General features: G+C 34.0%; 1 protein-coding gene across 1 annotated transcript in view; it reads right to left on the bottom strand.

The window, feature by feature from the left end:
* Positions 1-19894, bottom strand: part of POLN (DNA polymerase nu) — a 331195-nt gene that overhangs the window by 95770 nt on the left and 215531 nt on the right. The window contains exons 17-18 of the mRNA XM_051966741.1: positions 17934-18011; positions 12632-12746 (exon numbers count right to left, since the gene is read on the bottom strand). Of these exons, the coding sequence (XP_051822701.1) occupies positions 12632-12746; positions 17934-18011 (193 nt within the window). The remainder of the gene's footprint in view (positions 1-12631; positions 12747-17933; positions 18012-19894) is intronic.

Raw genomic sequence — 19894 nt, 5'->3', positions numbered from 1 at the left:
TTCCCAGTTCCACATCAATTGCAAATTTGATATAAAAATTCTTTTACTATAGTGACTTTTGTTGTGATATTTGACAGAATGTTCCTAAACATAGAAATGATAGCAGGCATAGATTCCTTAAATTCTTCTCTCAGGTCCACAGCACACAACCTTAAGTTTAAGCTACATTTTAGAATGAAATATAAGCCTTTGCTTTCTGGTACATCTGTTAAGCTTAACAAGTTTTGGGCTTTCTATCCTGTCTTTGTTAGCAGAGCCAAAGTTGTAGTTAATTACTATCATGACACTGTAAATATTGGGAGGGAGGTTCCTAACGTCACTTGGGAAGGTTAAATTATAGATCTAAGTTTTTACTGGGAGGATCTATTTTTGAATATGCTGCTGGCAGTCATTGACACTCCTCAGGTAATGTTGTGGGTTGTTTTTTTTTAAACACCCAACACAATGAAATCCAAGCTCTGCTGCTTTGAAGCTCTCCACCAACATGTTTCCCTCCTCTATTTTACCAATTCTACTTTCTTTACTTTGAAACACAGATTTCCAGCAATTAGGGATTTGCTCACCCTTGATTTGATCCTGTCTGTACAAGTTATTACCCCAATCTGGAACAACTTTCCCAATTCCTCCTGCTAATCCATATGCTACTTCTTTCAAAACTGAGGAAAAGCTCACCTTCTGGAAGCCTTCCATGATTAACCATACTCTGATTATTAAGAGTTTAATAGTTCCCATATTATTTCTCCATGTTCCTAAATAGAGAGAACACTTCCAAATGACACTCTTCAGGCATACCTTGAGTCAGAAAAGACTTATATCCAGTTCAGACTGCAATCCTAATTTATCCCTACTTTGCATATAGTATTTTGAGAACACACAGAGATACAAAGATTGAACCAATTCTTTAGGTTCTGACTGCAAGAAACATTGAGATTACAACTACTCACAGAGGAATGGAAAACCAAGACCAGCATGAATTCAGGAGTTTACCTAGCACAGTCACCTTGATCTAAACTGTTACATACAAAGTACACCTTAGTGGTGCTCTCATCGGTGCTCCAAACTTACACCAGAACCAGAATTTGAAACAGCATTTTTCCCCAAAAAAGTTCCCCTCTGCCAAACTTCAATATTTCTATTACATGCAACACCATTTTTTTTAAAGTCTTCCATGTTTATAATCTTTGTTTTATATTTGCTTCTTCACCCTAAGTAGCCAATCCTTTACTATTAATACCAGGATAAAAATGTTTTCAGTTTGGCATTTAAAGCTCCTTACTCACCTATTCTGTTCCTACCTCTCCAGTATTATTTTTCTTTATTTCCCTCCACATGCTCTAGGATTCAAACTACATTGGTCTACTTACTATTCTTCACACATGACATTCCATCTCCTATTCTGTGCTCCCCGCCTCCAATTGGACTTCTTTTCCTTCTCATGCCTGCCTCTTAGAACTCCTGGCTTCTTTCAATCCTGCTTTATACAAAAAGATTTTCCAAGTTCCCTTAGCTGCTAATTAGTGCCTTCTCTCTCAGGTTGCTTTCCTCATCTATATTCCTCCATCATTTACTCCTCATCTATCTTGTTTCACATTTTTGAAGGCAAGTCCACTATTCCCTTTCTTTTTTTGGATCCTCAGCACTAAGCACAGGGTCTGCTAAGTGACATTTTATCATTTTCATTTCCACACTATCTCTCCAACCTATCCCCTTCACTCTAATCCTGCAGTCAGCCCAAGATCAGGCTTTCATTGACTCTCACTCAGACTGTTATAATGGCTTGTTAATTGGTGACCTTGCCTCAGGTCTCCTCAATCCATTCCATCCTTTGCATGAAGGGATGGACAAATGATACTCTTCTCTCTTCCTTAACTGAGCATTCTCTTTCCTGTCTATGATTTTAGTACATACTGGCTGCCCCCCATGCTTGGGATGCCCTCCCTCTTTTCCTGCACTATATATAATCAATCCCTCTCTGCTTTAAAAATGCAACTCAATCCTCACCTTTTACATGAAGCTTTCCCCCAGCCACTAGTTTCCTCACTACCATGTATTCAGGTATTATTTATTCTGTATATATGGGCATGTGTCTCCTGATAGAATAGGAGCTTCTTGAGGGCAAGGATTGTTTCATTTTTGTTTGTTTTCAAGGGCCTAGTACTTAGAACAAGGCCTGCAACATAAATAGGTCCTTAACAAATGCTTACTGAACAAGATCACTCACACATAAAGAGGGTCAGTGTATTTGAAAATTTTGATGCTGTTTGATATATTCCTGCTTTCAATCACTGCCATCAGTGAGTTTCTGGAAGCATCTGGTTCAATACTGCCAAATAAATTAATCTATCAATAAGCATTTATTGATTATCTCCCATGTGCCAGGTAGATGCTAGGTATTGGGGATACAAAGACAGAAAGAGAGCAGGTCTCCAAGAAGTTCAAGTCTTCTCACTCTTATACTTTGGATCCTGTGTCTGCTCTCCCTGCACTGCTGGATCTCTGTTCCCTGACATTATACTGATTGGCTCCCTTGTGTCCTGTGTTTGTTCTATTCAAGTGATTGATTCCATGTTACTGAGGGGTTTATGGACTTACTCTTTGACACTGTATTAACTATTTGCTAATATGTGGCTTTGGAAATATCTTCAGTTTCCTTCAAATGTCTCCATTATGCATCTTCTACTAAATTGTCAGTTTGTTGAACTCAAGGATTATGATTTTATGAAAAATGCGCCAATGCGGGCATCAAAAGTCCTGAATTTAAATGCATGCTCTGCTATTTAGTACTTGTGTGATCCCAGAATAAATTCTTCCCCCATCTTTTATTCTTGGTTTCTTTAGTTATAAAATGGAGACTCTGTGTGTGTGTGCGCGTGCGTGTGTGCACGCGCAAAAATAGAGCTTGAGCCTGGGTGGGATGTTCACAAAGGCTTGCTCTAGAAGGCCTATCTATTCCTAAGGGAATAGGAAAGAGTACACAGGGGACTAAAAGATTTGGAGATGTGGACTATGGGAGTAAAGGAAGCTCAGTTATCCACTGGATGAATGACTATTGGTTTTTGTTTTATATTAATACCAAGGGTTAGTTCTCTATATGTCTTGGTTTTAGAAGCCCATTATCACAGATTTTATGCAGATTTCACTCCTTGCACAGTTACCTCATTGATCTGATTGCACCATTTTTATTAGTGCAAAAGCATTTCAATTTAATGTATTGGAAATTATCTATTTTCTCTATGGGGATTATCTCTATGTATTGTTTAGTTAAGAACTTTTCTCTTAGCCAAGCTATGAAAATAGATCTGATCTTATCCTTTCCTAATTTGTATGGTTTGAGCTTGTATATTCAGACCACGTGTCAATTTTGATTTTATTGTAATATATGGCTTAAAATGCCCTTCTATATCTATTTTAAGCCAAACTGGTTTCCACTTTTATTTTTGGGCAGTTCTTGTCAAACAGAGACTTGAATTGTTAAATTTGTTTTCTTATTTTTCCAGTCTATTCTATTGCTCTATTTTTCTAATTTTTAAAAATCAGTGTCAAATAGTTTTGATGATTATTGCTTTATAGACTAATTCAAAGTCTGAGAGTGTTTTTCCTTCCTTATCTTTTCTTATCTATTTCCTTATCTATTCCTTTTCTTCTTTTCAATACTTCCCTTGAGATTCTAGACTTTGGTTCCTCCAAATTAATTTTGTCTAGTTCCACAAACATCAAAAGGAACATTTTTAATACAACTATTCATAAATCTACATCTTCTAAATATTAGGAATCCCATTCCAAAAGTATGGCAAGTATTTCAAAAGAAGACTGTATTTTGTAATAAATCAAGTCAAGTGTTAACAATTAAAATTTGAAGACAGGGGAATAGTATAACAATAGGGGACACAATTTTCAAAAATTGCTCAGGGTCTATAGTTATCTCATTCCAACTTTTCCTTAATGTGTTATCTTTTGTAGCATTTATCTCGCATCAGGAAGGTGATATAAGTTGTGAGTTGTAAGTGAATTGCATTTACGTGAGGGAGGGCTATGCAAAATTGTCACTAGCCTTATTTGTCAGTAAAGCACTTTTAAAGAATAAGGTGCTATGGAAATAACTATTATTATTTTTATTAAATGTTATTAAGAGTAGATAAGCTCCTTAATGTAGAAATAATTTGATTTTTGCCTATACATTCCAGACACCTAGAACAGTGTGATTTGGGGCAAATCTTTCAGTGAATCTTTCAGTGACATAGACAATTCTCTAAAGCCTTGCAGTATAATTTCTTTCCAATTTGCTGAATGGAAATGAATTGAATGTTCCTTCTTTTTAGGTGTTCAAAGAAAAATTTCTAGAGTTGTAAGATATATAAGAAGTAGGTCATTTGGTACAGCTCCTAACCCAATGATAAATCCTTTCTATAAAATTCCCCAAATATGATTGTCCAGCTTCTGCTTCAACACATATTTTGATGGGGAATTCGGTACTTCATTGTACAGTTAATTAAATTTTCAGAGAGCTCCAGATATTTGAGAGCTCTTTCTTATATTGAGTTGAGGTTTGCTTCCCGGAAACTTTGTCTTGTTTCTCCAAATTCTTTTGTCTACAACCAAGAAGAATTTTTTTTCTCCATAACAACTCTTCAATTACTGGAAGATGATGGTTATATTTACCTTAAGGAGAATAATAATCAGAGAGACAAATGTACCTATAAACCTATAGCATATGTGGTTGAAAAAATTGATTCTTGGACTAGGGACCAAGAACCCTTTAGTGGCACTTTTTGTTGTACTGTGTGGTCAGTCCATTCACTGACACATGAGCATCTAGCAAACATACTTTACCCAGGCAACAGAAAGGACATAAAGTTTAATTATGACATGTCCCTGTGAATTGGCTTCAAGCCCCAAAAGAATCTTTGAAGGGCTCAAGAAATATTTTAAAACTCAAATAAGATTAATAGAGAAAAAATTGGGAAAAGAAATAAAACTGATGCAAAGAAAATCATGAAAAAGAGCCAATAGCTTAGTGAGGCACAAAAACATACTAAAGAAAATAGCACTTTAAAAAAACAGAACAGGCCAAATGTTAAAAGAGGCACAAAAATATATTTTTACTTTCTAATTACTTTTTAAATGACAATATCTTTGAAGATATGAAGATACTGTGATTACCTTGTTTAACAATCTTTTGCTGTAAGTTAGAAGACTACCAAATTGCTACTACATTAAATCACAGTGATGAATATTTTAATGAGGATTGAAATTGCAATCTAATTGCAATCTAAAGGAAGGAAATAAGGTTTATATTTCATAGAATGAACTTATTACAGGAAGAGACTAAAGCATTCATTTTAAGCATATGGTTCATGATTACACTCATCAGTTAAAATATAATAGGAAATGTGATCATGTACTTTTTTACTGAGGGGGAGATTTATACTAGTTTATCTTATTATTTATACTACTAGTCTTTGAAAACATGATTATAGTGAACTTCATAAATAACTGAGATTCTCATAAGGGAGAACTGATTTGATAAATCATTACCCTATTGAGCATTAATAAGTTTGCCACTGGAAAATCTATTACTTTTGTGCCAAATATAGGATATCTTATATGTGAACCATGAAGTGACATGGTTATAGTTTGACAATTTATGGCATTTGGAAACATAGTCATATATACTAACATATCTTAAGCTTTTGTTACAAAGTAACAAAGTAACAAGTACATTGATAACCATCCCATTTGAATCTGAGCTCATCTATATTTGAGGAAGAATGGAAGTTTGATACATTGATGGATAACACATTACTCACCATTTTGAATTTATATTGTTGTAGTCTTTGTACATATTGTTCTTTGATACTGGTTTCTTCATTACATATCAGTTCATACAAATTTTCATTATTCTCTGAATTCTTCATATTTATCATTCCTTGGAGTGTCATAATATTCTGTTACATTTATGTATCATAATTTACTCAATCATTGACTATTTTTTCTAGTTTTTTGGAACATAAATACTTTAAAGATAATTTTTTCCAGTGAACCATATCTTTATGACCACAGAATACTAATAAGCACAATAAAGAATAAAGATATTATAGTGTTTGTTTATTGATTTCATTTTTTTTTTTATTATTTATTTATTTTTTTTTTTATAATAAATTTTATTTTATTTAATAATAACTTCGCATTGACAGAATCCATGCCAGGATAATTTCTACACGACATTATCCCTTGCAATCACTTATGTTTCGTTTTTTTCCCCCTCCCTCCCTCCTCCCCCCCCCCAGGATGGCAAGCAGTCCTATATATGTTAAATATGTTGCAGTATATCCTAGATACAATACATATTTGCAGAACCAAACAGTTCTCTTGTTGCACAGGGAGAATTGGATTCAGAAGGTAAAAATAACTCGGGAAGAAAATCAAAAATGCAAATAGTTCACATTCATTTCCCAGTATTCCTTCTTTGGGTGTAGCTGTTTCTGTCCATCATTTCTCCAATGAAACTCAGTTAAGTCTCTTTGTCAGAGAAATCCACTTCCATCAGAATACATCCTCATACAATATCGTTGTCGAAGTGTATAATGATCTCCTGGTTCTGCTCATCTCACTTAGCATCAGTCCATGTAGGTCTCTCCAAGCCTCTCTGTATTCATCCTGCTGGTCATTCCTTACAGAGCAATAATATTCCATAACATTCATATACCACAATTTACCCAGCCATTCTCCAATTGATGGGCATCCATTCATTTTCCAGTTTCTAGCCACTACAAACAGGGCTGCTACAAACATTTTGGCACATACAGGTCCCCTTCCCTTTTTTAGTATCTCTTTGGGGTATAAGCCCAATAGAAACACTGTTGGATCAAAGGGTATGCACAGTTTGATAACTTTTTGGGCATAATTCCAGATCGCTCTCCAGAATGGCTGGATTCGTTCACAACTCCACCAACAATGCATCAATGTCCCCGTTTTCCCGCATCCCCTCCAACATTCATCATTGTTTTTTCCTGTCATCTTAGCCAATCTGACAGGAGTGTAGTGATATCTCAGAGTTGTCTTAATTTGCATTTCTCTGATCAATAGTGATTTGGAACACTCTTTCATGTGAGTGGTAATAGTTTCAATTTCTTCATCTGAAAATTGTCTGTTCATATCCTTTGACCATTTATCAATTGGAGAATGGCTTGATTTTTTATAAATTTGAGTCAGTTCTCTATATATTTTGGAAATGAGGCCTTTATCAGAACCTTTAATTGTAAAGATGTTTTCCCAGTTAGTTACTTCCCTACTAATCTTGTTTGCATTCGTTCTGTTTGTACAAAGGCTTTTTAATTTGATATAATCAAAATTTTCTATTGTTTATTGATTTCAAAAGAGCACTTTATTTGCCAAAGCAAAATACAGCTTCAAAGACTGTTGAGGAGACAAGGAATCTTTTGCCTGCACATCAAAACCATAGAAAACTATAAAAATGATTACTTGGATAATCTTATTCAATAATCTTCTGACTACTACTAATAATCACGCTATTTAACAGAATTCTATGTGCTTGATAAAGCTATATATAGGGTCACAGAGTATTGTCCAACTGCCATCAACAGGCATGGGACCCCTAGGACTGACAGTGTGTTTCCTTCACCCCTAAATAGTACTGGCCTTGCTTCTAGCTCAGTCCTTATGGCCCTCCTCTGGGAAGAAAATCCTGTGGTGCACACCCTCCCTACCAACTGCCAGTCAACTGCTTTTCATAGAGCAGGAAGACCAGACTGGTTAAAACAGTAAAGTAATCTGGGAGAGACAGAAGATTAGAATGTGCCAGACAAATCAAACTGCCACTACCATCTTTACCAACATCTTCCCTCAGGCCCTAAAAACAGTCTAGGACTCTGAACCCAAGAATCTTGAGACTAACCATGCTTCCAGTCCTCAGTTATTATCCCTGGAAACAGTGATTATGCTGTGGGGAAATGACCTGGCAATTCACAGTTAAGGATGATCCAGAAAGGAAAGGTTTTGCCACCAAAGTGCTCAGCACTGCCAGATGATTCAATATCAGAAACTGATATAATTTTATCAATGGAAATGACATTAAAGAAGTAATATTCTACCCAAAGGACAATTAAACTATGCATACCATTTGATCAGTGTTTCTGATCTATATCCCAAAGAGATCATAAAAAAGGGAAAAGGACTCACATCGTACAAAAATATTTGCAGCAGCCTTTTTGTAGTGGCAAGAAACTGGAAACTGTGTGGATGTTCATCAGTTGGGGAATAACTGAATAACTTGTGGCATATGAATGCTATGGAATATTATTGTTCTGTAAGAAATGATCAGCAGGAGGATGATTTCAGAGAGGCCTGGAGAGACTTAGATGAACTGATGCTGAGTGAAATGAGCAGAACCAAGAGAACTTTGTATACAGTAGCAACAAGATTATGTGATGATCAAATGTGATGGACTTGCCTCTTTTCAACAATAAGGTGATTCAAGACAATTCCAATGGAATTGTAATGGAGAGAACCATCTGCATACAGAAAGAAGACTAGGGGGAGAAGTATTGAATATGAATCACAACGTAGTGTTTGCACCTTTTTGTTATTGCTTGCTTTTTTTCTTTTTAATCTGATTTTTCTTGTACAGCATTATAAATGCAGAATACATATAGAAGAATTGCAATGTTAACATATATTAGATTGCTTGCTGTTTAGGAGAGGAGGATGTGGGGAGGCAAGGGAGGAAACCTTGGAATACAAGGTTTTACAAGGATGAATTTTGAAAATAAAAAGCTATTATAAAAAAGAAGTAATAATTTTCATCTGCTTTGTACTCCATGGATCAGGGGATTTTTCCATCTGACTGGCAATTGAAATCTTCTATATATGCTTTCTCTCCCATTAGAAGGTGAGCTCTTGCAGGGTAAGAACTATCTTACTTCTTAATTTGTATCTTCAGGGATTTACACATAGTAATTGCTTAATGAACATTTCACTCACTTATTCATCCATTATAAAGTAATTGCTCTAAACATTTAGAAGGAAAAAACCAAAGTGGATGAAAAATATATTGCCAAGGCCATAATGTGATATTTGAAACCCATCAAATGAGTCCATCAGTATGTACATCTTAGATAAACAGTGAAATTCGATAATGAACTGCCCCAATGTTGATATTTTTCCTAATGTTATTATATGGGACATCATAGATATGACACAATTAATACGACAATATAAAATATAACAGCTATGTCATGTTACCAGTGATGATATACATGGAAAAACTAGCATAAAAGCTCCAATTGGGTAAGTTTATGATCAGAGAAGGAGGTAGACCAATCACAAAATAAGAATTAAGTACAACAGGCAGCTAGCAAAAGGGAATAAAATGGCAGATATTCTAAAGATTCTAAAAATATTAGAGAAATGCTTTTAGCCCTAATTGAGTAGGTCCTATATAGAAAGTTTATACAAAAGCATGGACAGGAGTTTGTGATAAGAAGGAATGGGAAAATAATGGTCTACAGCACTGGAATGCAATAACAAATTCATCAAAGTGATAATATTTAAATTATTTGTTCACAATAGAGATTATACGGGAGTTTTCACCATATTGTTAGTTTAATTAAATTAATATTTTAATTAAGCTTAATTGATTTTCAATTATTATTTGCTTATAATAGTGCTGATAAAAATTCACATTCGCAAAAATATCTCAAGGTTAACAAAGCTTGCCAATTTGGGGGTAAGATTTAAAGTCAGAGCATTCCAGTTTTTTTTTTTTAATAAAACTGTAACAAAGGCAAAAGACAGAAACAGAATAGATCTATCGGCATTTCTGTAACAAACTTTTTAAAAATCAATTATAAGTCAATTAGCCATATTTAGATTTTAATACCAAAGTCCCTGGTGTGCTACACTAAAAAATGGAGTTGGTATTGAAGAAGACAAAGACAAAAGAACAGTCAGGTCAAACCAAAAGTATACATAGAGAAGGAAATCCATGATGAAGGAGATATAATTTGGAAAGCATTAAAGGATAGATTTTCAAGCTATTTGAAAGGGGAAGGTACTGAACAATTGGAAAAAATCATGATCATGGATATATTATTGTACCTCTAGCTGGTAACTGAGGGGACACCTACATACAGCCCATATACTTTCTTTTTAAAATAGTAATGAGAATAATATATATATATATACATATATACATATATTTGAGTCTATCCTTGAAAATGTGAAAAAAGAACTAGAAAGTTTTCACAAATGAATTTCGATATTAATTTCACAATTCAATTTAGTTTAATAAGCATTTATTAAATGCTCATCTTCTAAATATTCTGTTGTTATACCATGGATGAAAGAATAAAATATATCGTCAATACTGTTTGTTGAGTTGTTTATATCATACAATTCAAAGAAAAACAGACTTGAAAAACAAGATGATATCTTTCATGAATATGTTAATATCATCTAAGATTCCAGACAGATGCACTGGGAGAAGGGAGAAGGAAGAGATAGAATGTGCAAAATTAAGTCACATAAAAGTGATAGAAAAGAGCCTTTACAAGGACAGATGGGATAGAGTCGGCAGACAGTACATAGTTATTTTCACATTGTCTCTCCCATTACACTGTGAGTTCTAAAACCTATAAGGATTTACGTTATTGTTCTTATTTCTTTTATTCTTATTAGATAGTCAAGAGATATAGATTCAAGTCTCAGTTCTAAAACTTAATAGTGTGACTTTGGGCAAGTTGCTTAATCTCGCTGAACTTCTTATCTCAAATATACATAAATGAATGTGACAGTTAAGTTATTAACTTTGGAGGGTTCTCTTAAGGAGCACATATTATAAACTTTAAGGTATTACAAAAATTTGAGCAATTCTTACTATACAAGGGGAAAATGAAGGCAAGAGATCCTATCTCTAGTATGAATACTTTAAATTTCTTTTAGCAACTTATTAAGAGTCTGAAGTGGGTTCTTCAGATGCTAAAAATTCAGATATTAGTATTGTCTGATAAAAATATTTTCAGGTAACACTTTATTAGCTATAATAGGCTGTCAAAAGCTAGACATATGCTATCTGAACAAAACTAAATATTTGAAGACCTTGGAATGAAAATACACATACACAGAGTATAAAGCAAAATTTCCAAAAGGCAACTCCACCGATATTTTTAGATAATGTTAAATTTGTAGAACAAAATCATAAAATGTTTCCAAAAATTAATGAAATGTCAACTATGTATGAGGCTTGTATTAAAAAAGAAACAAAACACGACACAGATTTTGCCTTTCCTCATAGAATTTATTATTTTATTTAAGTCAGTGAATCAAAATACCTCCCTGTCTAACTAATAAAAGATGTGTTCTAAGACTTGAAGCAGATAGTTAAAAACAATTCTTTCCACACTTGTAAGCCCTTACCTACCTCTTCTTTCATTTTATTTCTGGTCTTTTTTTTACTCACCCTGCAGACTGATTACTTCAATTGCCCATTATGCTTCCATAAATAAAGGCTGAAAAAGCTTATTTTCTGTATAGTGATATGCTTCTTTCTGGTGCTATTTTCTGAAAGCCTGTCACTCATATATCATATTAAACACTGCAAGACTCCATTTTTCCTACCTAGTACAATAAAGATATTAGGGCTGGGTTTGCCCCAAAGAAGTGGAAGTGTGGCTCTCTTGAAACTTTGATACAGACAAAGCAAGCCAGATTATTTAGGTTGGCAAGTGGCTGAGAAGAATGTTTTGAGGTGATTTAGCTTGTCCATCTAAGTTGACTTCTATAAGTCAACTTTCCATATCACTTTATGCTAAGTAAACATTTCCTAGACCATGATTTAGCCTTATCATGAATTTTTTAGACCAGATGGGTGGGCTTAGTGTTAAGCAATACAAGTATAACTAACAATGTCTCTGCAGAAATAAGAATTCTATGCAATCAATTTAGACTATATTCCCACTTTCCTTTGGGCTATCTTTATTAAAAGTTGGTTTCTTAATTTTTATTTTTTCTAGTCTTTAATCTATTTAAAGCACTAGTAACTATGAGTAAGGAAGTTACTCTAAAATGGGGATAATAATACTTCCTATCTCATAAAAGTGTGAGGATAAAGTGAATTAATGTATGTAAAAGAATTTATTAGTCTTAACGTATTACATAATTGTCAGTTATTATTAGGAAAATCCAAATTGTCTAGAGAGACAATGTGAAATAAATTCTGTTATTTACTTGGTGTTTACTGTAGCTTCAATCTTTTCTACCTATCAAAACCAAACTGTGTTTCCAAGAAAGTCTGAGGACCAACCTTACTCTTTGGTGCCTCTTTCAGATTGGGAAGAAAGGGGTAAAAACATACAACAGATGCCAAACATTATCACTATACTTTCTATGTTCCTAATAATTTTTACTGGTTCATCCTTTATTACAGTGAAAGATAAAAATCCCTCTAACACATTATTTATCCACTCTTCTTTTCAAAAGGCGACAAGTTGGCAAAAATGATTAACTACTATAAACAACTGTATTCTTTCCTAAAACAAATGTGGAAGAATTAAAGCTTCTTTAATCACATTAGTATTGCACATATCTGATAATGTTCTAAGTTAATGTATCTTACCATTGAGAAGTCAAGCTCATAAATACATCAAGATTCTCAGCTTGCTGGAAAAGCTTCAGAAGTTCTGGATCACAAGAGAGGTGAGCAAGGATGCGCAATTCAATCTGTGAAAAGTCTAACAAACAGAGTTCTGCTTTTAATTTTCCGTCTTTTAGCTAGCTTCTTCAGTTTTCTTCTGCATTCCTGTTCCCCCCACTACTATAGCACTGACCATTTACCTTTCTGGCACAAATTAGTACAGTAATTACAATAATTACAATTATAGTACCAAATCACTACAATTCATTTTTTTTTTTAAAGTTTTGGGGCCTTTCCTCTGTTAATTATTTCCTATTTATCCTGAACACTGCTATTTTGTACATAATTATTTGCTTAGTTTATGTGATGATCAACTATGATAGATTTAGCTCTTCTCAGAATTATAGTGATCCAAATCAGTTCCAATAGACTTAGGATAGAAAGTGTCATCCACACTCAGAAAAAGAACTATGGAGACTGAATGTAGATCTAATCATATTATTTTCACTTTTTTCTTGTTTGTTTGCTTTTTCTTTCTTTCTGATTTTTCTTTCACAACATGACTAATATGGAAATGTATTTAAAATAATTGTATATGTATAGTCTATGTTGGATTGCCTGCTATTCTGGGGAGGAAGGGAGAGAGGGAGAAAAAAAATGGAACTTAAAATCTTATAGGGTAAATGTTGAAAACTTTGTTTTTTTTAATTGGAAAAATAAAATACTATTGAAATTTTAAAAATAATAGTTTGCTTGTTGTCTCCTTCATTAGGTTGTGATCTCCTTGAGAAAAGGAATTGTCTTTTGCCTTTGTGTATCTCCAGTGCTTAGCACTTAGACAAGGCACTAAATAAAAACTTATTGGATGAAATTGATTGAAAAAGCCCACGTGATCTTAGGATGCATAAAAGAAACAGAATGGAATGTTTGGAAAGATGACTATCTTCTACTCTGGGTATCAGCTCCACTTTGGATAACTTAGCAAGGATATTCACAAACTGGAAGTCTAGAAGGCTGACAAGATAGCTAGATGGCAAAAGAACTAGAAAATACATTAAAGGAATTAGAAATGTTTAGAGAACATTTTGAGAAGACATAATAAAGGTATTCAAATATTTGAAAGGTTGTCATGAGGAAGAAGAACTGAACTTATTATGGGCAAATCCAAAAGAGAGAACTAGCACCCATGCATGGAAGGCAAAAAGAAACATAGTCTAGTTTATTGTAACAAAAAATACTCTTAACAATCATAGTTTTCCTACAGTGGAATGGGATTTTGGAGCACACTCTGGATGTCTACTTGTCATACTGGCTATAAAGGGAGCAGACTAGATGATCCAGTTCTTGGATTATAATGTAGATTCTATGATTTGCATTTTTATAATTATATATATTGATATATAATATGAATTTTTATAATTCCTTTACCAGTTATTTCATTGCTCCTTTCCTTCCTAAAACTAGCTCTATTAGCATAATGTATCCATTACTATAATGTAGTAATATTATGATAAATTTCCTACTAAAAAAGCCTTCAAAATTATGCACCAATGGGAAGATTTCTTCTTCATTTGTTATATAGAAGGCTTTTATAGTCAGGACAATGCCTGTAGGCAAGACATTTCAGATCCTCAATGTTTCTCTCAGAATTAAGGTGGTGACCAATCAATGAAGAGCAATGACCAGTATTCCAAGACTTTCACTTGTAAGAAGCTAGATTTATTCAATAGTATTTACTTGTTATTTACTGGTTTCCAAAAATAAATATTTAGAAATGTTGGTGTATATTCATTCTGAAAGTTTTTCCCAGTTCCTAGAATAAAACATGTATTTCCTATTTTAAAAGTAGGCAATATAATGTATTTTAGTAAGGCAAATCATGTGTTTTAGGAAGTAACAAATTATATGTAGAAGCCTAGAGGACTTTACATCAAATTAAAGAAAATAATATACAGTAATGACACATTATTATAAGCTTTTCTTAAATTTTGCACTATTTATTGCTGTAAAGCATAAAAAATTTGGATTGATCTCTATACACTTTTTTTTAAAAATTTAGATTTAGAATTTAATTTTCACCATTGATAATTATAAAAAATTGAAGAAAAAAGTCCAGAGGATGTGAAGCTGATGATTTAATATTTCTATAAACTAGTCTCTGGTGATAGAAAGCCCATTCCAAGGAAGCTGGCTAACCATAAGGTACTGGATTCTTTTTGGCCAGGGCAATTTAAGAAAATACTTTCCTAATTTATACAGAGTTTGCATTTACACTAATGGAAGTGTACCTTCTCTTCCACCTCCCCAAACTCGGTATCCTTGCTTCACTGAATAAGTATCAGTCAGTCAATAAATATTTAATAAATGTTTAACAAGTACCAGACACTGCGATGCACTGGGGATTCAAAAAATGGCAAAAGGGTGATTCTGTCTTCAGGCTGTTCACAATCTAACAGAGGAGACAACATGCAAACAACTGCATACAAATAAGTTGTCTACAGGATAAAGACAATTAAGAAAGACTTCCTATAGAAGATGAGATTTTAGTTTGGGACAAAGTTAGCCAAAGAAGCCAGAAATTGAGGATGAGGAGATACAACATTCTATGCATGGTGGACGGCTAGAGAAAATGCCTGGAGTCAGGAGAGATGGAGTAACTTATTCTGGGAACCCCAAATAAGACGGTGTCACTAGATCAGAGAGTGTGTAGAGTGAGTGTGTATGTTGGGAGGGAGGGAGGAAGATGGAGGAAATAAGTATCTGCTTCACATCTGTGCACATTGCAGTCACTTCCCCTCTTCAACACTCTTGTAACACTCATTATCTTTCCATGGAGCGTGGTCATTATCTTGTGCCATCATTCTTGGGGCATCTCCTGATCACACAAACTGTGTGTCAGAGGCAGAACTTCAGCCCCAGGCTTCCTGGCTGAGAGGCCAGCTCCAAATCGCTCTTGCCATAGATGCCTCATTTTAGATTTGTAGCCTCTAAAATTCCCATATTCCTTATGTCGTTGGGTTCAGGCACTATAGCATTCTGTCCAATGCGAGTATTAAAAATACCAGGAGAACTTACCTGTACCTTCGCAATCTCCAGTCCAATCCACCTTTTTTTACACATTTCAAAACTTAAGCTGAGGAGGATAAGTATTAAGAATCTCTGAGATTATTCAGGTATTAAGAATCAGAGCCCGGATTTGAATTCACATTAATTCCAAACCCAGTGCCTTGTATTGGTCTCAGATAACTTGCCATGAACTTGTGTATTAGTTTCCTTTGTTGGAGGTAACCCTTTTAAAGTCTGCCAAGTGCTTCATATAAGACATGGGCTGAAGGAAGTTTAGATGAGGGGAGAGCAAGATAGAGACAGGTCATGAAGGGTGCAGGATCCTAAGTGCTGACCAGGGGCAACATAAGATGGAAGGGTGCTTGCCTTACAGATGCTCAGTAAATATATATTGTTAAATGATTGGTGGATGAGGTTTCCAAAAGGGAGCTGGAAAACAGACAGAAGGCCATGGAAGACATACTGTACCATCCTCACGCTTCTCCCCAGGGCTGAGCCCAGGTGCAGCAGGAGAAGGAGAAAGCAGCGTGTTAATACCAACGACTCAGCCTTGTTCAGACCTGACTGCAGGAAATGAATTAAAAATTATAGATCCTAAAATTTTTGTTGAATGTTTACATAGAGCAACTAGAATGGTTCAATTATTTCCTAAATTATAGAAATGGTGCTATATAAATAGATTCACTGAATTTTTAGAAATGAAAAGATTTTGAAAATTTATTATGTACTTTCCAGTCAATCTGACACACAGCACCTTCAAGTCTCAATTCAAATGGTATCTCCTTCAGAAAGCTTTCCCTATTCCTTTCTGTTGGAATTGATCTCTCCTTCCTAAAAACCACTCAAAGGATTTAATTTGGACCAATTTTGTGCACATATGTAGAGCTAGTACTTGAAAGTTTAGAAAACATTTTTCTCACAAACTATAAAAACTGGCAATAAAAGAATTATGGCTCCTACTCTATAAAAAAGAAAATGAAATTTTTAGGAAGATGAGTGACTCATTTAATGAAGTAACTCTCACATATAACTTAAGTCCTAGAAGTGAGATCTGAACCAAGGCCTACTGCATTTTAGCTACTTGTCTATATGTTCTAGTCTCCATTTGAGATTTTAAATTCCCTCCCTTCAAAGCAAGAGGAAGGCTTGATTTAATCTCTTTTCTCATGGTATTTAAGAAATATTTGTCAGATAGTTAAACATAATTGAATAGTCAGGGACTGTTATTCCCTGACATCTATGTTTAACTTCTAGAATCTATAAGGGATTGATCTACATTTAACTTATAGAAAAAAAAAACCTAGATTCACAAAAACTAGAAATTATATGATGATTATTTGTTGTATTAAAAAAATATAAAAGATTATTTGTTGTATACTTCTGTTGTGTGTCATGACGTAGGAATGGTCACTTTCCCAAGGTTAGACTAACAGGAACAGGAAGTTGTCTAGCTGAAATTTCTGTTAGGGGAAGTTGGAATAGAAACCTGATCTTAAGAATCTCAGTATAACAATTCACACTTGCCCAATGAATATATTTTAATCTTGGACCTTACTTGTTTTCCTGGTTTTTTTTTCAAACTTCTAGATGACTCTAGTCTAAAATATCTCTTTGCCTCCTTCTCCAGTGATGTTGCTCTTCTGGCATTGATTCACACAAGTGCTGCAGTAAACCTCAGCTAGAATTCTCTCTTGGGGATGCACTAGTCAAATGAACTTGGGCAAGCCCAAACCATTGACTCCCTGGGAATTAATTTCTTCTTCTCTAAAATGAAGGTTTGGTGGTATCTTAGTCACTTTGTAGTTCTAAATTTCCTGATCCACTGGTCCAGAGCCTTTTCTCTGCCTTCAGTTCAATTTAGCTGAACATTTCATATCTTTTTCAAAATTGAAGTCTGACTCTAGACAACTTAATCCTTTTGATCTCTCACCAAATAGACAATTTGGTAGCCTTTTAAAAATGTAATATGGGTAGTATCAGCCTACTCCATGGGGAAATTTCAACCCTATTATGGCAGTAATTCTCACCTCTATGAGGGATATTGTATCTTTGCTTCATTACATTTACCATGATTTTTTTTAAAGCACTCAAGTTCTTTTATTGCATTTAAGTTATGATTATATTCACAAGCATTTGTTTTTTACATAACATTTTAAGAACATATCTAATAAAAATAAACTCTTTATGCTGTTTACTAAAAGAAATTGTCATCAAGTACCTGCTGCTAGGAAGGTATAGCCTTTGGAAGAGATAAACATTGTTCTGGGAGAAATAGTTGTTTTTTCATCTTCTTCCCCTGAAGAAAACATAAAATTGGGATGTCTAAATCACAGCAATTTTTGATAGATATTCAATCATGCTAACATTATTCTACAATAAATAGAGTCTATTTTCTGAATTTAACTGCTTCTGGAACAGGATATTCTTTATATAGCATACTGAGGTAACAGAAAAAACTCTTCTCTTAGTTTCAAAAAAAACTGGCTTTGAAGCCCTTCCTTTGCCAGTAGTAATGTGGAGCTACTTATGAGGCAGTTCATTTCCCTGGGCCTCAGTTTCCATTTTTTTTTTTTGCAGAGAACAAGAACTCTGGCCTTTAAAATCTTTTACAACCTAACATCAGTCAACCTTTCCAAACTTATTGCATATCACCCTTCTTTTATTGCACAACTCAACCAAAGTGGCCAATCTGTTGTACAAATCTGTTGTACTAGATCTCCTTTCTCTCATCCCTATTGTTTTGTGCAGGCTGCCCCCTCCTTACAAATACTTTGTAGAATCCTCCAGCTCAGCTCAGATCCACTTCCTACACAAACCAATTATGATTTTCCCAGTTGCTAGGCATTTTCTACCAGAAATCACTTTGTTTTTTTTTTAAAGAATACTTTGCATTTTCTTATCTGTGCACATGCCATTTCCCCTCAATATCATGTTTAAACTATTTGAAAACTGGGATTCTTTCATTTTGTCTTTTGTCCTATGCTTTATTATGGAATTCTTATATAGTAGGTACCTAATAAGTATCAAGCACAGTAATTTATATTTATTTTATATATGACATATAATCCCTTAAAAAATCCTTGTTAAATGGATAAATCTGCAAAAATAAAGAGTTTAACCAAATATCTTTGATCCTTCCAAATTCTAAATTTTATGATCCGCATATCAATTTGCCAAAATAATCTGAAAATTCAAATTTCCAATACATATGAAATTTCTCAGGGAAAAATTATTTTTGTATTTGTATTGTCTAGACGTCACAGTGTCTTGCACATATTAGACATGTAGTATATTTTTACTGAATTAAATTAACTAATTGAAAACATTCTATAAAAAGTGAACCAAATAATCACCCAATCATTCCAGGTATAAATTCAATGTCTAACAATTAGTTAGTTCAGAAAATCTGAGAATAAATCAATGTCAGAGATGGGAGGGACCTTGGAAATCATCTACTCTAACTCCTTTGTTGTAAAATTTTAATAATTTACCATAGCCAGCCATAATTGCCATTGGGGCTCTAGGAGTTTTAATAAGCTCTGAAGATTCTATATACAGCTATGTGTATATATATAATATATAAAACATGTATGTCATATATATAGGAATATATGTGTGTACATCTCCTCATAGACAAAGAAAGGGAAAGAAATACTTGCTTATATTAGGACCAACAAACAAAAGCAACTGATTTATTTATTTAACTGATTTCCTTTGAAATTGATTGAAATAATTTCAAATTAAGATTGCCTTATTCATTCAACCAAGTGTTCATAAATTGCCCTATCTATATTCCTCAATGGGAAAGATACAAAGCTTAGATAAGATACACATTGGCTCTCATGTAATTTAAATTTTAGTAGTAGGATATCACAAATTCTTAATTTAAGAATTACTGTATGTGTGCTGCTCTTCCCCTGTCACCCTCCATTCTCCATGTTCTAGTTCCCATGGCTATGCCTTTGACTAGGTAATCTCCAAGGGTGGAATTTTTTCCTTTCCTTTCTTTTCTTCAAATCCTCTCCTATTTTCTCTTCTCTCAATGTCACCTTTGTAAAAATGGGAGGGGATTGGACTTGGTCTCTCAAGTATTCTAGCTCTGGATCTATGATTCAATGAAAAGAAAGTTAGATCTGTCCAAATACAAATTAGGCTCCAAATGTTCCTCATAAACTCAAT

Source organism: Antechinus flavipes, chromosome 6 (assembly GCF_016432865.1).
Source record: "Antechinus flavipes isolate AdamAnt ecotype Samford, QLD, Australia chromosome 6, AdamAnt_v2, whole genome shotgun sequence".
NCBI lineage: Eukaryota > Metazoa > Chordata > Mammalia > Dasyuromorphia > Dasyuridae > Antechinus > Antechinus flavipes.
This window is presented reverse-complemented; position numbering and strand designations above follow the sequence as displayed.